General features: G+C 43.6%; 1 protein-coding gene across 1 annotated transcript in view; it reads right to left on the reverse strand.

Annotated features, from left to right (window-relative positions):
• LOC118391560 (endoplasmic reticulum metallopeptidase 1-like) overlaps nucleotides 1–16,390 on the reverse strand; it is a 55,602-nt gene that overhangs the window by 23,351 nt on the left and 15,861 nt on the right. The window contains exons 3-9 of the mRNA XM_035783058.2: nucleotides 15,973–16,100; nucleotides 14,710–14,815; nucleotides 12,069–12,215; nucleotides 11,622–11,714; nucleotides 4,818–5,030; nucleotides 4,064–4,187; nucleotides 3,663–3,759 (exon numbers count right to left, since the gene is read on the reverse strand). Coding sequence (XP_035638951.1) covers nucleotides 3,663–3,759; nucleotides 4,064–4,187; nucleotides 4,818–5,030; nucleotides 11,622–11,714; nucleotides 12,069–12,215; nucleotides 14,710–14,815; nucleotides 15,973–16,100 — 908 coding nt within the window. The remainder of the gene's footprint in view (nucleotides 1–3,662; nucleotides 3,760–4,063; nucleotides 4,188–4,817; nucleotides 5,031–11,621; nucleotides 11,715–12,068; nucleotides 12,216–14,709; nucleotides 14,816–15,972; nucleotides 16,101–16,390) is intronic.

The raw sequence follows: 16,390 nt of genomic DNA on the forward strand, positions 1-16,390 counted from the left end.
TTGACTGGGGAACAGGAGTGGAGAAATATGATTCATTTCTTTCAGCATCTTGAGAGAATGTGAATGGTCAGTTTGATACCGTCTGTAGAGGTGCTATATTTATCAGCATCATAAACACTGATAGTACTTAAACCACATTAAATATGCATCCAAGCTGAACTGAAATCTAATCAGAAACATGTTGGCTCGTTTACACAGCTTTCTATTTCCTTACAACCCGTTAAACTCATGTCCTTCAGAAACTTAGCAAAGAAAATCATTCCTTTCTTTTGCTATTGCACTTCCTCCCCGATCCCTAAACGTCTTTGCTCTGAGAAAGAAGCAGAAATGACAGAGAACTTTACCAATGTCAACTAATCAACTATTGAAGTGTTCATTCTATCGATTTATGGTGAGCACGGGTTTATTTAGTCTTTTAGGGCAGTGGTTCCCAAACGTTTTATAGTCCCGTACCCCTTCAAACATTCAACAACCAGCTGCGTTCTGTCAAATAGCACCAGGGTCAGCGCACTGTCAAATGTTGTTTTTTGCCATCATTGTAAGCCTGGCACACACACACACACACACACACACACACACACACAGTCTTAACAGCGCGATTTGCCAAGACAGGATACTCTGAGCGCAGCCCAATCCAGAAATCTGGCAGTGGCTTCCGTATTCAATTCAATTTTCACAGAACCGCTTATTGCAATTTCGATGAGGCTCTCTTGTTCAGATATCGGTAAGTGGACTGGAGGCAGAGCATGAAAAGGAATAATGAATCCAGTTGTTTGTGTTGTCTGTTTCGGGAAAGTACCTGAGTAATTGCGCACCCAACTCATTCAGGTGCTTTGCTGTATCACATTTGACATTGTCCGTAAGCTTGAGTTCATTTGCACCCAAAAATTATACAACGATGGAAAGACCTGTGTGTTGTCCTTGTTATTGCAGACAGAGAGGAGCTCCAACTTCTTAATCATAGCCTTAATTTTGTCCCGTATATTGTATATAGCTGTGGAGAGTCCCTGTAATCCTAGATTCAGATCATTCAGGCGAGAAAAACCATCACCCAGATAGGCCAGTCGTGTGAGAAACTCATCATCATGCAAAGCGGTCAGACAAGTGAAAATGATGATCAGTAAAGAAAACTTTAAGCTCGTCTCTCAATTCTAAAAAAATTGTGTCAATAGTTTGTCCCTTGATAACCAGCGCACTTCTATATGTTGTAAAAGCAATACATGGTCGCTGCCCATATCATTGCATAATGCAGAAAATGCACAAGAGTTCAGGGGCCTTGCTTTAACAAAGGTAACCATTGTCACTGTAGCATCCAACACATCTTTCAAGCTGTCAGTCATTCCCTTGGCAGCAAGAGCCTCTCGGTGGATGCTGCAGTGTACCCAAGTAGCGTCGGGAGCAACTGCTTGCACGCGCGTTACCACTCCACTATGTCTCCCTGTCATGGCTTTTGTGCCATCAGTACAGATACCAACACATCATGACCACCAAAGTCCATTTGATGTCACAAAGCTGTTCAGTACTTAAAAAATATCTTCTCCTGTTGTCCTGGTTTCCAGAAGAGGAAGTCTTTCTTAATTGACCACCCATAAACATAACAGACATATACCAGGAGCTGTGCCAGTCTGGTGACCCATCCAGCTGTAACGCATAGAATTCACTGGCTTGTATGCAAAGCAGTAATTGTTTCAAAACATCTCCTGCCATGTCTGATGCGTTGTGAAAGTTCTGAAACAGTGTTGTTTGATGAAGACATTGTCTGTATAGTTTTTGGGGCCTTTTGGGCCCAGCATTGTCCCAGCCATATCCGCAGCAGCAGGAAGAATTAAGTTCTCTACAATAGTATGGGGCTTGCCTGTCCTAGCCACTCAGTAGCTCACCATATAAGACGCTTCTAGACCCTTCTTATTAAATGGTATATGTTCCTTTTGATATTGTGTTGTTATTTCGCTGAACACTAGATGGTTTCATTTTATTTTTGGCAGTGAAACGAGGCTACTCAGGCGAGAATAAAACATCACCCAAATGTATAGCCCCGTTGGAAAATCTAAATGGACTGTTTGAAAATGTTTATCACATTTTTATTTGGCGTACCCCCGACAGCATTGCACATACCCCAGTTTGATAATAGCTGTCCTAGGGCAACATACTGAATCCATAGACATTACAGTCCAATTGGAAAGTATTCAGACCTCTTGACTTTTTCCACATTTTGTTACGTTACAGCCTTATTCTAAAATTGATTACATTGTTTTTCCCCCTCATCAATCTACACACAATACCCCATAATGACAAAGCAAAAACAGATATTTAGAAATATTACAATTACATAAGTATTCAGACCCTTAACTCAGTACTTTGTTGAAGCACCTTTGGCAGCGATTACAGCCTCAAGTTTTCTTGGGTATGACGCTACACCTGTATTTGGGGAATTTCTCCCATTCTTCTCTGCAGATCCTCTCAAGCTCTGTCAGGTTGGATGGGGAGCGTCGCTGCATAGCTATTTTCAGGTCTCTCCAAAGATGTTTGATCAGGTTCAAGTCAAAGCTCTGGCTTGGCCACTCAAGGACATTCAGAAACTTGTCCCGAAGCCACTCCTGCATTGTTGTCCTGTTGGAAGGTGAACCTTCGCGACCAGTCATGAGCACTTTGGAGCAGGTTTTCATCAAGGATCTCTCTGTACTTTGCTCCGTTCATCTTTCCCTCGATCCTGACTAGTCTCCCAGTCCCTGCCACTGAAAAACATCCCCACAGCATGATTCACCGTAGGGATGGTGCCAGGTTACCTCCAGACGTGACGCTTGGCATTCAGGCCAAAGATTTCAATCTTGGTTTCATCAGACCAGAGAATCTTGTTTCTCGTGGTCTGAGAGTTATTTAGATGCCTGTTGGCAAACTCCAAGTGGGCTGTCATGTTCCTTTTACTGAAGAGTGACTTCAATCTGGCCACTACCATAAAGGCCTGATTGGTGGAGTGCTGCAGAGATGGTTGTCCTTCTGGAAGGTTCTCCTATCTCCACAGAGGAACTCTGGAGCTCTATCAGAGTGACCATCGGGTTCTTGGTCACCTCCCTGACCAAGGCCCTTCTCCCCCGATTGCTCAGTTTGGCTGGGCGGCCAGCTCTAGAAAGAATCTTGCTGGTTCCAAACTCCATTTAAGAAGGATGGAGGCCACTGTGTTCTTGGTACCCTTCCCCAGATCTGTGCCTCGACACAATCCTGTCTCGGATTGGGCAATTCCTTCAACCTCATTGCTTGGTTTTTGCTCTGACATGCACTGTCAACTGTGGAATAAGGCTGTAGCATCTTAGAATGTGGAAAAGGAAAGGGGTCTAAATACTTTCCCTGATGCACTGTATGACAGAAGAGAAGCTTCATGTATCTAATTATAGACACGTTTACTAACAAATAGTCTACCAAAATGTTGGAAATTATAAGCAGAAACATATCTAAATCAGTCAACAACAAAAAAAACATCCTGCACCCCCATTCAGAAAAATGGTTCTGCCGTCTCGGACTAGCCTACAGCTAGAGGTTTAGGTGTGGGCCTCAGATTGTCACATTTTTTACATATAGTCGGGTGGTTGTGGATGGGTTATTAGCAGTTGCGGGTGAACAAACAACTGACCCATGCACCACTAACACAAACACACGCAGCTCACCCCGTAGTAGAGGTTCTTGGCCAGTGTGTGGATCAGGACCATCGTCCCAGTGGCAGCAGAACCGTACATAAAGATGCATGTATAGAAGTCATTGTACCTAGAAGACAACGGAGAGAAAAAAAAACTATATTTATGCAAAATGATATGACTTATACTTCTATAAGTAATGACAATATTCTACATTGTTTAAATAATGAAGTTGTCCTCTAAAGTGTGTGGTAGGGGCGATCCAATATAAACACACAGGAAGAAGATTGATTGGATACATTTACTTCCATACATCTTCTCTTGTTATACTCTGGACATTTGTTATTTATGTCTAAATGGTGAAATAAACGTTGTCTGAATAAACTAGAAAATGTACATTTCCTGAAGAAAATGTGTGTTTCAAGTGTTAATACCAGAACATGGATCGTCCTGTCAGCGACACAACCAAGGCTATGATGAGCACTGTCAGCAGAGTGACCAACCAGCTGAGGATGACCACCGCTGTGGCATAGGCCAGCTCCTTGATGTAACGACCTCCTAGGAAAGAGAGAGGGACATACAGTACGCAGCTAGTCAGGGACGGGGTCAATTCAGGAAGTAAACTGTAATTATATTTTCCCCTGTAGAAAGCCAATGAGGAAAATGTACATTAGAATTAGAATGTCAGTTTACTTCCTGAATTCAAATGGAATTTACCCCAACTCTGCTGTACACAGATAGTCATTAATCCTTTGACACACTTTGGAGGAAAATATCCAATAAAGGTCCCCCACATTACCAAACCCATCCTGCTCTGCTCAAACACATAAACCCTTTACACTCGTGGGGATTGGCCTATATGGATAGGGCTAAATAGAAATGTTTCTTACAGAAGAAATATGAAAAGCATAACCATGGTAGGAATGAAAAAGGGAACTATTTGGAGATTATGGGAAAATTATTAGACCAAAGTTGAGGATACCTGACAAAACTGAATCCCAACATTACACTGTTGATTTTGTGTGTCTTTTACATTTACTGTACTCTTCGATGCATTTGTTCATGACAAAATTTGACAATACTCCCCGCCTTCACACAATTGGTGTTGTTGTTTGCGCCATCCAAAACCAGTCCATTATAAATCGCAATCTGGGTCAAGTCGCAATCTATGCTCATGATGTCACTTACCCACATTACTGGGATGGGAGCACTTCTTAAATAGGTAGAGGAAGGTTGCCATGGCAGTCATGTAGTTGATGATGGTACCAACGCGGGCCGGGTACGCCACCACCACCATGCCAAGCAGGTCAAAGAACACCATGTTGCCATGACGATACTCCGACGAGTCCGCCAGCTCCTCAGACATCACCAGGTGCTTCAGTACCGCCAGGATGTTGTCACCTAGGGATATGGGAAGGAGGTTAAGTAAAGTTAAGTAACATTTGATTTATTGAACCCACTGGTGTAAATTGGCTACAAAACAGGCCTCTCTTCCAGATGAGAGTTAAGGTAGAATTTGTATTTATTAGAGATTGCCATTAGCTGCTAAAAACATAGTTTATGATGAGACTGAGAAGGCATTTCTAAAAAGCTGTTACATTTGACATTCAGTCTAAAAAGCTCTTTGGCCTAACAGTTATATCCATGGACATTATTTAGTTTATTTTATCTTTATTTAACTAGGCAAGTCAGTTACGAACAAATTCTTATTTTCGATGTCGGCCTAGGAACAGTGGGTTAGCTGCCTTGTTCAGGGGCAGAAGGACAGATTTTTTATTTTTATTTTTTAAACTTGTGAGCCTGGAGATTCGATCTTGCAACCTTTCGGTTACTAGTCCAACGCTCTAACCACCAGGCTACCTGCCGCCCCGTTAGATGAGAGGGTTTGTCTGATCAAATCCCAGCTGGATTATATTGGTGTTGTGCCCTTTAGTCTGAAACGCTGCAGTGATTCGCTGGTATACCGAGTAGTGCTTCAATAGAAGCATTTTCTAAACAAACAATGCAATGTATCAATCATTAAACCAACAACAGACAGACAAAGGGACCAGTGGGAGGATGAAAAACATGAATGTGCTGCATTCTATGCCAAGACAACATCAATCCCTAAACAAATAGAACACAAAATGCAGGGATACATAAACATATTGCGTTAGTGCACTGTGATTAGACTTAGGGATGGGTCAGTTGTGCTGCCTGTCTGTGATGTCCCCTGCTGTCGGTGGGTTATGAATGATCTCAGTATGCTGTAGAGCTGGGTTCAAATAATATACAAATTATTTAAAAGCTTCCTGGCTTAAATGGACCAATAGAAATGTCCAAAACAGCAAATCACACACATCTGTCACTCCATGGTAAGCTAGACTAGAGAAAATGCTTAAATGATTTGAAAGATTTCCAATAGTAACTGAACCAAGGTCGGGTATGCTGCTAGTGCATCATCCCCTCTCTGTTTGCTTGAAAACACAGAAGTAAGTAAACAGCAGCCTAGCCTGGTAAAATGGCCAGCCGCGCACAAAGCTCCATTGTTCCAGTGTTCCGTTTGATATCTTCACGGAGTCCGTTCTCTCCCCAGAACGCAAACATAAAGCATTGCTTTCATTTGGACATTGGCTGCCTGGTAGCCTGGAATCCAAACTGATTTAGCTGTGTTTAAACTGAAACAGTGGTGAGCCACAGCTTTCAGTCTGGTTTAAGCAGGCTAGCTTGGCTGGTCTTCTGGGTTGGGGGAAACTAGGCCTCGTCATACTGAAATTATTTGATGTTTAGAGTTTCACTAATTCCCTCCACCCAGTCGGAGATAAAGAATAAGGAATAAGTGATTTGCATCTAGTTTTGAAGCAGAACTAAGAGCATTTATCTTTAGTAGTTTTGAACCAGATTACAACCAGAACTAACAGCATGTACAGTTGAAGTCGGAGGTTTACATACACCTTTACCAAATACATTTAAACTCAGTTTCACAATTCCTGACATTTAATCATAGTAAAAATTCCCTGTCTTAGGTCAGTTAGTATCACCATTATATTTTAAGAATGTGAAATGTCAGAATAATAGAGAATTATTTATTTCAGCTTTTATTTTTTTCATCACATTCCCAGTGGGTCAGAAGTTTACACACTCTCAATTAGTATTTGGTAGCATTGCCTTTAAATTGTTTAACTTGGGTCAAACGTTTTGGGTAGCCTTCCACAAGCTTCCCACAATAAATTGAATTTTGGCCCATTCGTCCTGACAGAGCTGGTGTAACTGAGTCAGGTTTGTAGACCTCCTTGCTCGCAAACACTTTTTCAGTTCTGCCCACACATTTTCTATAGGATTGAGGTCAGGGCTTTGTGATGGCCACTCCAATACCTCGACTTTGTTGTCCTTAAGCCATTTTGCCATAACTTTGGAAGTATGCTTGGGGTCATTGTCCATTTGGAAGACCCATTTGCGACCATTTTTAACTTCTGACTGATGTCTTGAGATGTTGCTTCAATATAACCACATCATTTTCCATCCTCATGATGCCATCTATTTTGTGAAGTGCACCAGTCTCTCCTGCAGCAAAGCACCCCCACAACATGATGCTGCCATTGTCGTCGTGCTTCACAGATGGGATGGTGTTCTGCGGCTTGCAAGCCTCCCCCTTTTTCCTCCAAACATAACGATGGTCATTATGGCCAAACAGTTCTATTTTTGTTTCATCAGACCAGAGGACATTTCTCCCAAAAGTACGATCTTCGTCCCCATGTGCAGTTGCAAACCGTAGTCTGGCTTTTTTATGGCGGTTTTGGAGAAGTGGCTTTTTCATTGCTGAGCTGCCTTTCAGGTTATGTCGATATAGGACTTGTTTTACTGTGGACATATATAATTTTGTACCTGTTTCCTCCAGCATCTTCACAAGGTCCTTTGCTCTTGTTCTGGGATTGATTTGCACTAAAGTACATTCATCTCTAGGAGACAGAACGCGTTCACTTCCTGAGCGGTATGACGGCTGCGTGGTCCCATGGTGTTTATACTTGTGTTTATGCAGATGAACGTGGTAACTTCAGGCGTTTGGAAATTGCTCCCAAGGATGAACCAGACTTGTGGGGGGTCAACAATTTTTTCCTGAGGTCTTGGCTGATTTCTTTTTGATTTTCCCAAGACGTCAAGGAACTGAGTTTGAAGGTAGGTCACCTCCAATTGACTCAAATTATGTCAATTAGCCTATCAGAAGCTTCTAAAGCCATGACATTTTCTGGAATTTTCCAAGCACAGTCAAATTAGTGTATGTAAACTTTGACCACTGGAATTGTGATACAGTGAATTATAAGTGAAATAATCTGTCTGTAAACAATTGTTGGAAAAATGACTTGTCATGCACAAAGTAGATGTCCTAACCGACTTGTCAAAACTATAGATTGTTAACAAGAAATGTGTGGAGTGGTTGAAAAACGAGTTTTAATGACTCCAATCTAAGTGTACGTAAACTTCTGACTTCAACTGTATCTATAGTAGTTTTAGATCAGATTACAACCAGAACTAACAGCATGTATCTGTAGAAGTTTTGGACCAGATAACAACCAGAACTAACAGCATGCATCTATAGTAGTTTTAGACCAGATAACAACCAGAACTAACAGCATGTATCTATAGTAGTTTTGGACCAGATTACAACCAGAACTAACAGCATGTATCTATAGTAGTTTTGGACCAGATTACAACCAGATGTGAGAGCATGCATCTAGTTTTGGATCAGATTACAACCAGAACTAACAGCATGTATCTATAGTAGTTTTGGACCAGATTACAACCAAAACTAAGAGCATGTACAGTGGGGCAAAAAAGTATTTAGTCAGCGACCAATTGTGCAAGTTCTCCCACTTAAAAGGATGAGAGAAGCCTGTAATTATCATCATAGGTACACTTCAACTATGACAGACAAAATGAGAAGAAAAAAAATCCAGAAAATCACACTGTAGGATTTTTAATTAATTAATTTGCAAATTATGGTGGAAAATAAGTATTTGGTCAATAACAAAAGTTTATATCTCAATATTTTGTTATATACCCTTTGTTGGCAATGACAGAGGTTAAAAGGTTTTCACACACTGTTGCTGGTATTTTGGCCCATTCCTCCATGCAGATCTCCTCGAGAGCAGTGATGTTTTGGGGCTGTTGCTGGGCAACACAGACTTTCAAATCCCTCCAAAGATGTTCTATGGGGTTGAGATCTGGAGACTGGCTAGGCCACTCCAGGACCTTGAAATGCTTCTTACGAAGCCACTCCTTCGTTGCCCGGGCAGTGTGTTTGGGATCATTGTCATGCTGAAAGACCCAGCCACATTTCATCTTCAATGCCCTTGCTGATGGAAGGAGGTTTTCACTCAAAATCTCACGATACATGGCTCCATTCATTCTTTCCTTTACACGGATCAGTCGTCCCGGTCCCTTTGCAGAAAAACAGCCCCAAAGCATGATGTTTCCACCCCCATGCTTCACAGTAGGTATGGTGTTCTTTGGATGCAACTCAGCATTCTTATTTTCGAATTATGTACATTTTCCACCGTAATTTGCAAATTAATTCATTAAAAATCCTACAATGTGATTTTCTGGATTTTTTTCCCCTCATTTTGTCTGTCATAGTTTAAGTGTACCTATGATGAAGGGCTCTATCATCTTTTTAAGTGGGAGAACTTGCACAATTGGTGGCTGACTACATTTTGCCCCACTGTATCTATAGTAGTTTTGGACCAGATTACAACCAGAACTAACAGAATGTATCTATAGTAGTTTTGGACCAGATTACAACCAGAAGTGAGAGCATGCATTTAGTTTTGGATCAGATTACAACCAGAAGTGAGAGCATGCATTTAGTTTTGGATCAGATTACAACCAGAAGTGAGAGCATGCATTTAGTTTTGGATCAGATTACAACCAGAACAAACAGCATGCATCTATAGTAGTTTTGAACCAGATTACAACCAGAAGTGAGAACATGAATCTAGTTTTGGACCAGGATAAAGATGAATTACTTGTAAAACAGATCCTGGTCCATTTATCATGGTGGTAGTGGACAGACCAATACCTTCTAAGATATGGGGAAAATACGCTTTTCACGCCACTTCAATACCGAACTGCTTTCTCGCAGCAAGTTAAGAGAATTTTAACGTAGCAGGTTAGTAGAATTAACGCAGCAGGTTAGGAGAATTATGCTTACATTTGTAAACAATCACATATACAGTATCTCTTATGCGTGGGAATACTTTGGGAGACATTTCCAAAATTAAAATAACTTGGAGTTCATTTGCCTGTGTTTTTACAGTCTTATGTCCAACAATAAAATAATTGCTCAGAAAACTTGGGGAACCAAATAAATCCTGCCAGTTAGGGAACCCTGCTTTAAGATATACTCTCTCACCTTCCTCGTCTGTTCTTTCTCCACCATACAAGGTTAGACTGCTATGTTGTTCAAAATAGCTCCTCAGGCTAGTAATATCTCATGACTGTCTTGATGGGCTGCTTCTATTTTAGATACTTTATTTCCCCCACTACTGTTTATGTGTGGATAAGTTTATGCTACCTGGTAGTTAGAGGTTAGAGTAGAGTGCTTGGTTGAGCAGTATGTGGTGTTTATTCTACTTGGTAGTTAGAGGTTAGAGTAGAGTGCTTGGTTGAGCAGTATGTGGTGTTTATTCTACTTGGTAGATAGAGGTTAGAGTAGAGTGCTTTGTTGAGCAGTATGTTGTGTTTATTCTACTTGGTAGTTAGAGGTTAGAGTAGAGTGCTTGGTTTAGCAGTATGTGGTGTTTATTCTACTTGGTAGTTAGAGGTTAGAGTAGAGTGCTTGGTTGAGCAGTATGTGGTGTTTATTCTACTTGGTAGTTAGAGGTTAGAGTAGAGTGCTTGGTTGAGCAGTATGTGGTGTTTATTCTACTTGGTAGTTAGAGGTTAGAGTAGAGTGCTTGGTTGAGCAGTATGTGCTACAGACAGTGGGGGTGTTTAAGCTACCTTGGCGTGAAGGTTAGAGGAGAGTGACCGTTGGTAGAGGTTGAGCAATGTGAGGTGTGCTATAGCCGACAGCAGATTGTGTTTACACTACCAGGGAGTTAAGTGCTTGTTTGAGCAGTCGTTTTCATTCATGGATGGAATGGGGAGAGAGAGTAGGGAGCAGAGGGCCTTCCTAGCTGTGTTGAGGACTAGGTTGTGAGCTACAGCCTACAGTACAGTAGCACTGTCATTGATAAATGAGATATGGAGAGGGAAGGAGGGAGGGAGAGAAGGAGGGAGGGAGAGAAGGAGGGAGGGAGAGAAGGAGGGAGGGAGAGAGGGAAAGAGGGAAGGAGGGAAGGAGGGAGGGAGAGAGGGAAAGAGGGAGCAGACTGAGGGTAAAACACACTGTAATGGGTCAGAGTGCTCGTCTGAAGTGGGCTCTGAGGAATAGAAAGAGATTGTCTGTCTGTACTAAAGTCAGTCTGACCGGTTGTTTGGAGTCATTTGTAAACTAACCTACAGCAGATCTGTCTGTCTGGCGGCCTGAGCTGAGTCGAGCAAGGGAGCACAAAGAGAAGGAGAGGAGAGAAGAAGAGAAGAGAAGGTTATGAGAGATGTAGATTGCCCATCTGGCCTGAGCTGAGCATTGCCATGTGGAGAGACGGAGTGAAGTTGATGGAGGGAGGTATAGCTTGACTAATCTGATGGCGGGCGTTAGTGACCGTCCAGGACACAGCTCTGTTCACCTCAGCATCTGGCACATCGCCACGTGAGCCAGCAGAGTGTAGTGCTGCAGTGACATGCTTGGTTCACCCTGGGAAGAAGGCATAGCCCACTTCCTCATGCTTAACCCCCACCAACAAGGACCTGAGCTGAGCTAGCCAAACACCATGGTAGAAGTCTCCTCAGACTCCCAGACACATTCATCACCAGCCTCAGATTGGAGACGGAGAAACGGCCCTCTTCCCACACACAGACAACAGTCTCTGTTCATAACGGAGAAAGCACCGCTACGGGGCCCGTAGACCTTACCTGCCCTCTGGATGGAGTCGGTCAGTATTCTGTCGGATGTGTCGTACTTGGTGTGGTAGAGGAAACCGTTCTCAATGAAGGCCAAATCAATTCCTACAGAGACACACAGGGAGGGACAAGAGGGTCAGGTCAGTGAGATTAACAATGCTCAGGTGGGGGATATGGGAATGAACTGTTCATCTAGAGGCTAATGAGAAACACACTAAAGGATGAACTCAGACAACCATTAAATAAAGTGAAGTCGGATAGGCAGTCGGCTAGTCTGCCAGTAGGCTAGTCTGCCAGTCGGCTAGTCTGCCAGTCGGCTAGTCTGCCAGTCGGCTAGTCTGCCAGTCGGCTAGTCTGCCAGTCGGCTAGTCTGCCAGTAGGCTTGTCTGCCAGTAGGCTTGTCTGCCAGTAGGCATGACAGCAGAGCGGAGATCTAAGAAGGCAGAAGTTTTACCTTACCTGGAATGTTTCCAAAATCCCTGTAGATGCGGAAGTCCGTGTCAGATGGGATCACACCGCTCTGGAAGACTTCCTGTCCCACCACCGAGGCAAAGGGATGTTTGGCAGCATGGACATAGGCCTGGACCAACCAGGGGTTCTCAGGACCTGTGTGTGTGTGTGTGTATATGCACGCATGTGTGTGTGTATGTGTGTGTGTGTGTGTGTGTGTCAATGAAGGAGAGCAAAGACAGGAGGGACTCGTAAAAGATGTGAAACCACCACTTTAAACTTGTACATAGAGTCCATCCTTTAAAGCAGGGGGTTCTTAAACTTTTTCAGCCTTGGACCCAAATTTGAAATTCTGTATTTTCCTGGGACCCAAGCTTAGCAAAATATGGAACTATACGTAAATATTGGTACATTTCATTGCCGTTATGCATAAAACAATGCAATAGACAAAAACAAATAATGAAATACCCATATAAATATCTATTCATGTTTATTTTACCCATTAAAAACCCATTAAAGGTTGGAACTGTAGCTGTTGAAATACAATAAATCATTTTCATTCTGAACTGGAAAAAAACTGACTGATCACATCACACAGATGTATAACAGAACCACAGGGGGCTGCTGAGGGGAGGGAGGTTCATAATAATGGCTGGAACGGAGAGAATGGAATGGCATCAAACACCTGGAAACCATGGAAACCATGTGTTTGATGTATTTGATACCATTCAGCTAATTCCGCACAAAACACATTGCGAGTGATACTCGTTATTTCTCAAAGTTTGTACAAAACCAAGAGAGAGAAACTCATCGCTCTATTTGCGTTTCATGACGATTGAGCTCAGTCAGAACTTGTGGCCAGCTTGAGTCCATTTGATGACAGCGGTAAGTGATGGCGAGGGGAATGACAAGTCAGTGGCTGAGAGCACATCATCTGCTGCTGAACGACAGAGCTGCAGCGTGTGGGTCGCGGAGTGTTCTTCAATAAAACTGCAGAAAAAATAATTGGTAAACGACGAAGCACACACATCTTCCTCCCACTTGCGCGGCTGCCAAACTGAGCTGAGATACAGCTGCTAAACAGAGATCGCATTGAACTGTGAGCGCAGTTGCACAATTCAATTCCAGTAATTCATTAAATAATTATACATGAACTATGACACTTCGCGCCCCACTATTAACAGGCCGCGACCCACTATGGGCGCGACCCACTATGTGCGCGACTCACTATGTGCGCGACTCACTATGTGCGCGACCCACTATGTGCGCGACCCATACTTTAAGAAAGGCTGCTTTAAAGGAGTAGGGCAGTCCCCGACTAAAGAAAATCTTGGTAGACCGAAAGTAGTCTGTTCTTTTTTAACATGTATTTTTCGATATATAGACACACCCTATGTGTTTTAATAAAATCAACTATATGCATCAAGCTTGTCTGATGCTTTAAGCTCACTGTAGGATTAAATAACACACAAATTACTCAAGAGGGAGTCAGAGATCTAGGGAAGATAACAACTTAAACCCGACCATCTTCCTCCTGCTGGCTTTCACAGATTCTGCCACTACTCTCCTGAAGTTGCCGGTAAAAGGCTACACGAAGAGTCAGCAACCTTTCTCATGTTGAATGCCAATTTATCTTACCATTTCTACCGTTCTGCATGCCAGTTATGATTTTCATATACACATTTTCATGGAACAGTTTCATTTAATTTATAATAACATCTTCATATGTCAAAATCATTGTCATGTGGTTAATCAAAATGATATCCAAATCTGCAGAAGTCAGGGTATTCACACTTCTTGTGCTTCACTGAGCAGTGCAGAGCTGTTGTCAAGGAAGTGAGTTTGTGTTTTCTACAGGATGTACCGCCCCCACCTACCGTCAACCAATCAGGTCAATGCAGAGCTATACAGAGCCCTCCACATTGTTATAACATTTTGGAGGAGCATAGTGATGCGGTACAGGGCTGGATTTGCCCTCTGGAGGCTCCGCAATTGCGTCCCACCCTCCATATGGAGCCTCCGACCACATTTTCAGATCAAGCATAAATTGTCTTTTAGTCTAGGCCTCCACAATGGATTAGTTCACTGAGTTGGGCGAATATATATATATATATATGGTTTACCCCAATTAGTCCGACCAGTCTACTAATTGGGGTAAATTCCAAGCATAAGATATTTACATTTACAACAGCAGCCAGTTTCTTTCTGCAGCCAGTGAATTGATTTTCCTAACACACCTCTCTCTCCTCAAGCTGACATTGCTGGGGGCCATTTGCATTCTGCAGGTGTTCCTGTACGACAGCTCTATTCCGTTCCCTGAGGGCCAGGAAGGTTTGTTCAGCTGCTGACACAGACACCTAAATAAATATGTTCCATTGGCCTGGATCCAGGTCCAATCACTGGTCTAAAACACAGAGTAGGTAGAAGATGCCCCTAACCCCTACCCCACAGATCTAGGATCAGATACTACTTTATTTCTTCTCCTGGTCAAGGTTAGGTTTTGGAGTAGGCTAATCTGATCCTAGATCGGTGGTGTAGGGGGCACCTTCTACTTAGAAAACACCAATTCTTTGTCCCCCCACCCCCGCTGCCTCCACCTACCACACGTACGTACGTGCGTGCGTGCGTGCGTGTGTGTGTGGTCACCTACCTGTCTGAAACACCACCTCTTTGCCGCCCACCCCTGCAGCCTCCAGGTTGATGAAGGCTCGAACCTGCTTGGCCCAGGGATGCTGAGTGATGAAGCCATGACTCGCCTGGGGTGCAGGGGAGAAGAGGTTTATAAAAAAATATTTCACATTCCATATTATGTCATTTAATATCATTTTACAAGAACAAGCAACCCTTACACAAGAGGAATAGCATTTATGATTCTGGCTGAAAATGTATGTTCACTCGATATGTGATTGTGTAAACTTAGTTGACCTCCTAACATCCTGTCCAGTGTTCACTAGTGTCTCTCTCTGTCCAGTGTTCCCTAGTGTCCCCCAGTGTCTCTCTCTGTCCAGTGTTCCCTAGTGTCCCCCAGTGTCTCTCTCTGTCCAGTGTTCCCTAGTGTCCCCCAGTGTCTCTCTCTGTCCAGTGTTCCCTAGTGTCCCCCAGTGTCTGTCTCTGTCCAGTGTTCCCTAGTGTCTCTCTCTGTCCAATGTTCACTAGTGTCCCCCAGTGTCCCTCTCTGTCCAGCATTCACTAGTGTCCCTCTCTGTCCAGTGTTCACTAGTGTCCCTCTCTGTCCAGTGTTCACCAGTGTCCCTCTCTGTCCAGTGTTCACTAGTGTCCCCCAGTGTCTCTCTCTCTGTCCAGTGTTCACTACTGTCCCCCAGTGTCCCTCTCTGTCCAGTGTTCACTAGTGTCCCTCTGTCGTATTCACTAGTGTCCCTCGCTGTCCAGTGTGCACTACTGTCCCACAGTGTCTCTCTGTCCAGTGTTCACTACTGTCCGACAGTGTCTCTCTGTCCAGTGTTCACTAGTGTCCCTCTCTGTCAAGTGTCCCCCAGTGTCCCTCTGTCGTATTCACTAGTGTCCCTCGCTGTCCAGTGTGCACTACTGTCCCACAGTGTCTCTCTGTCCAGTGTTCACTATTGTCCCACAGTGTCTCTCTCTGTCCAGTGTTCACTACTGTCCCACAGTGTCTCTCTGTCCAGTGTTCACTACTGTCCCACAGTGTCTCTCTGTCCAGTGTTCACTACTGTCCCACAGTGTCTCTCTGTCCAGTGTTCACTATTGTCCCACAGTGTCTCTCTCTGTCCAGTGTTCACTATTGTCCCACAGTGTCTCTGTCCAGTGTTCACTACTGTCCCACAGTGTCTCTCTGTCCAGTGTTCACTACTGTCCCACAGTGTCCCTCTCTGTCGTGTTCACTAGTGTCCCTCTCTGTCCAGTGTTCACTACTGTCCCACAGGGTCTCTCTCACCTGCAGCACATTCTCCTCAGCTCCATTGAAGAGGAACACCACCCCGTGTCGTAGAGGTGTGGAGAGGTTGGCCAGGGAGTGGAGCACCTCCAGCATCACCGCACAGCTCACTGCATCGTCACTTGCACCTGTCCCACACACAGGTTACATGGGGTCAGAGACTGAGGAAAGCTGGCACAGTAACACTCTGTGTGTGTGGTCTCATAAAACTATATGGGTGTGTCTCTGAATATTGGTGAGCGAGATTAGTGTGTGGGTGTGTGTGTGACAATTAATGCCCTGCTGAAATTCCTGCCTGGAAGGCTGATTGCATAATCACACAGTGGGAGCAACAGTCATCACTTACTATACCTAACCATCAGACAAGCTACACAATGTGATCTACAGTTCCCTAACCATCAGACAAGCTACACAATGT

The sequence above is a fragment of the Oncorhynchus keta genome, chromosome 12 (genome assembly GCF_023373465.1).
Source record: "Oncorhynchus keta strain PuntledgeMale-10-30-2019 chromosome 12, Oket_V2, whole genome shotgun sequence".
In the NCBI taxonomy this organism is placed as follows: Eukaryota; Metazoa; Chordata; class Actinopteri; order Salmoniformes; family Salmonidae; genus Oncorhynchus; species Oncorhynchus keta.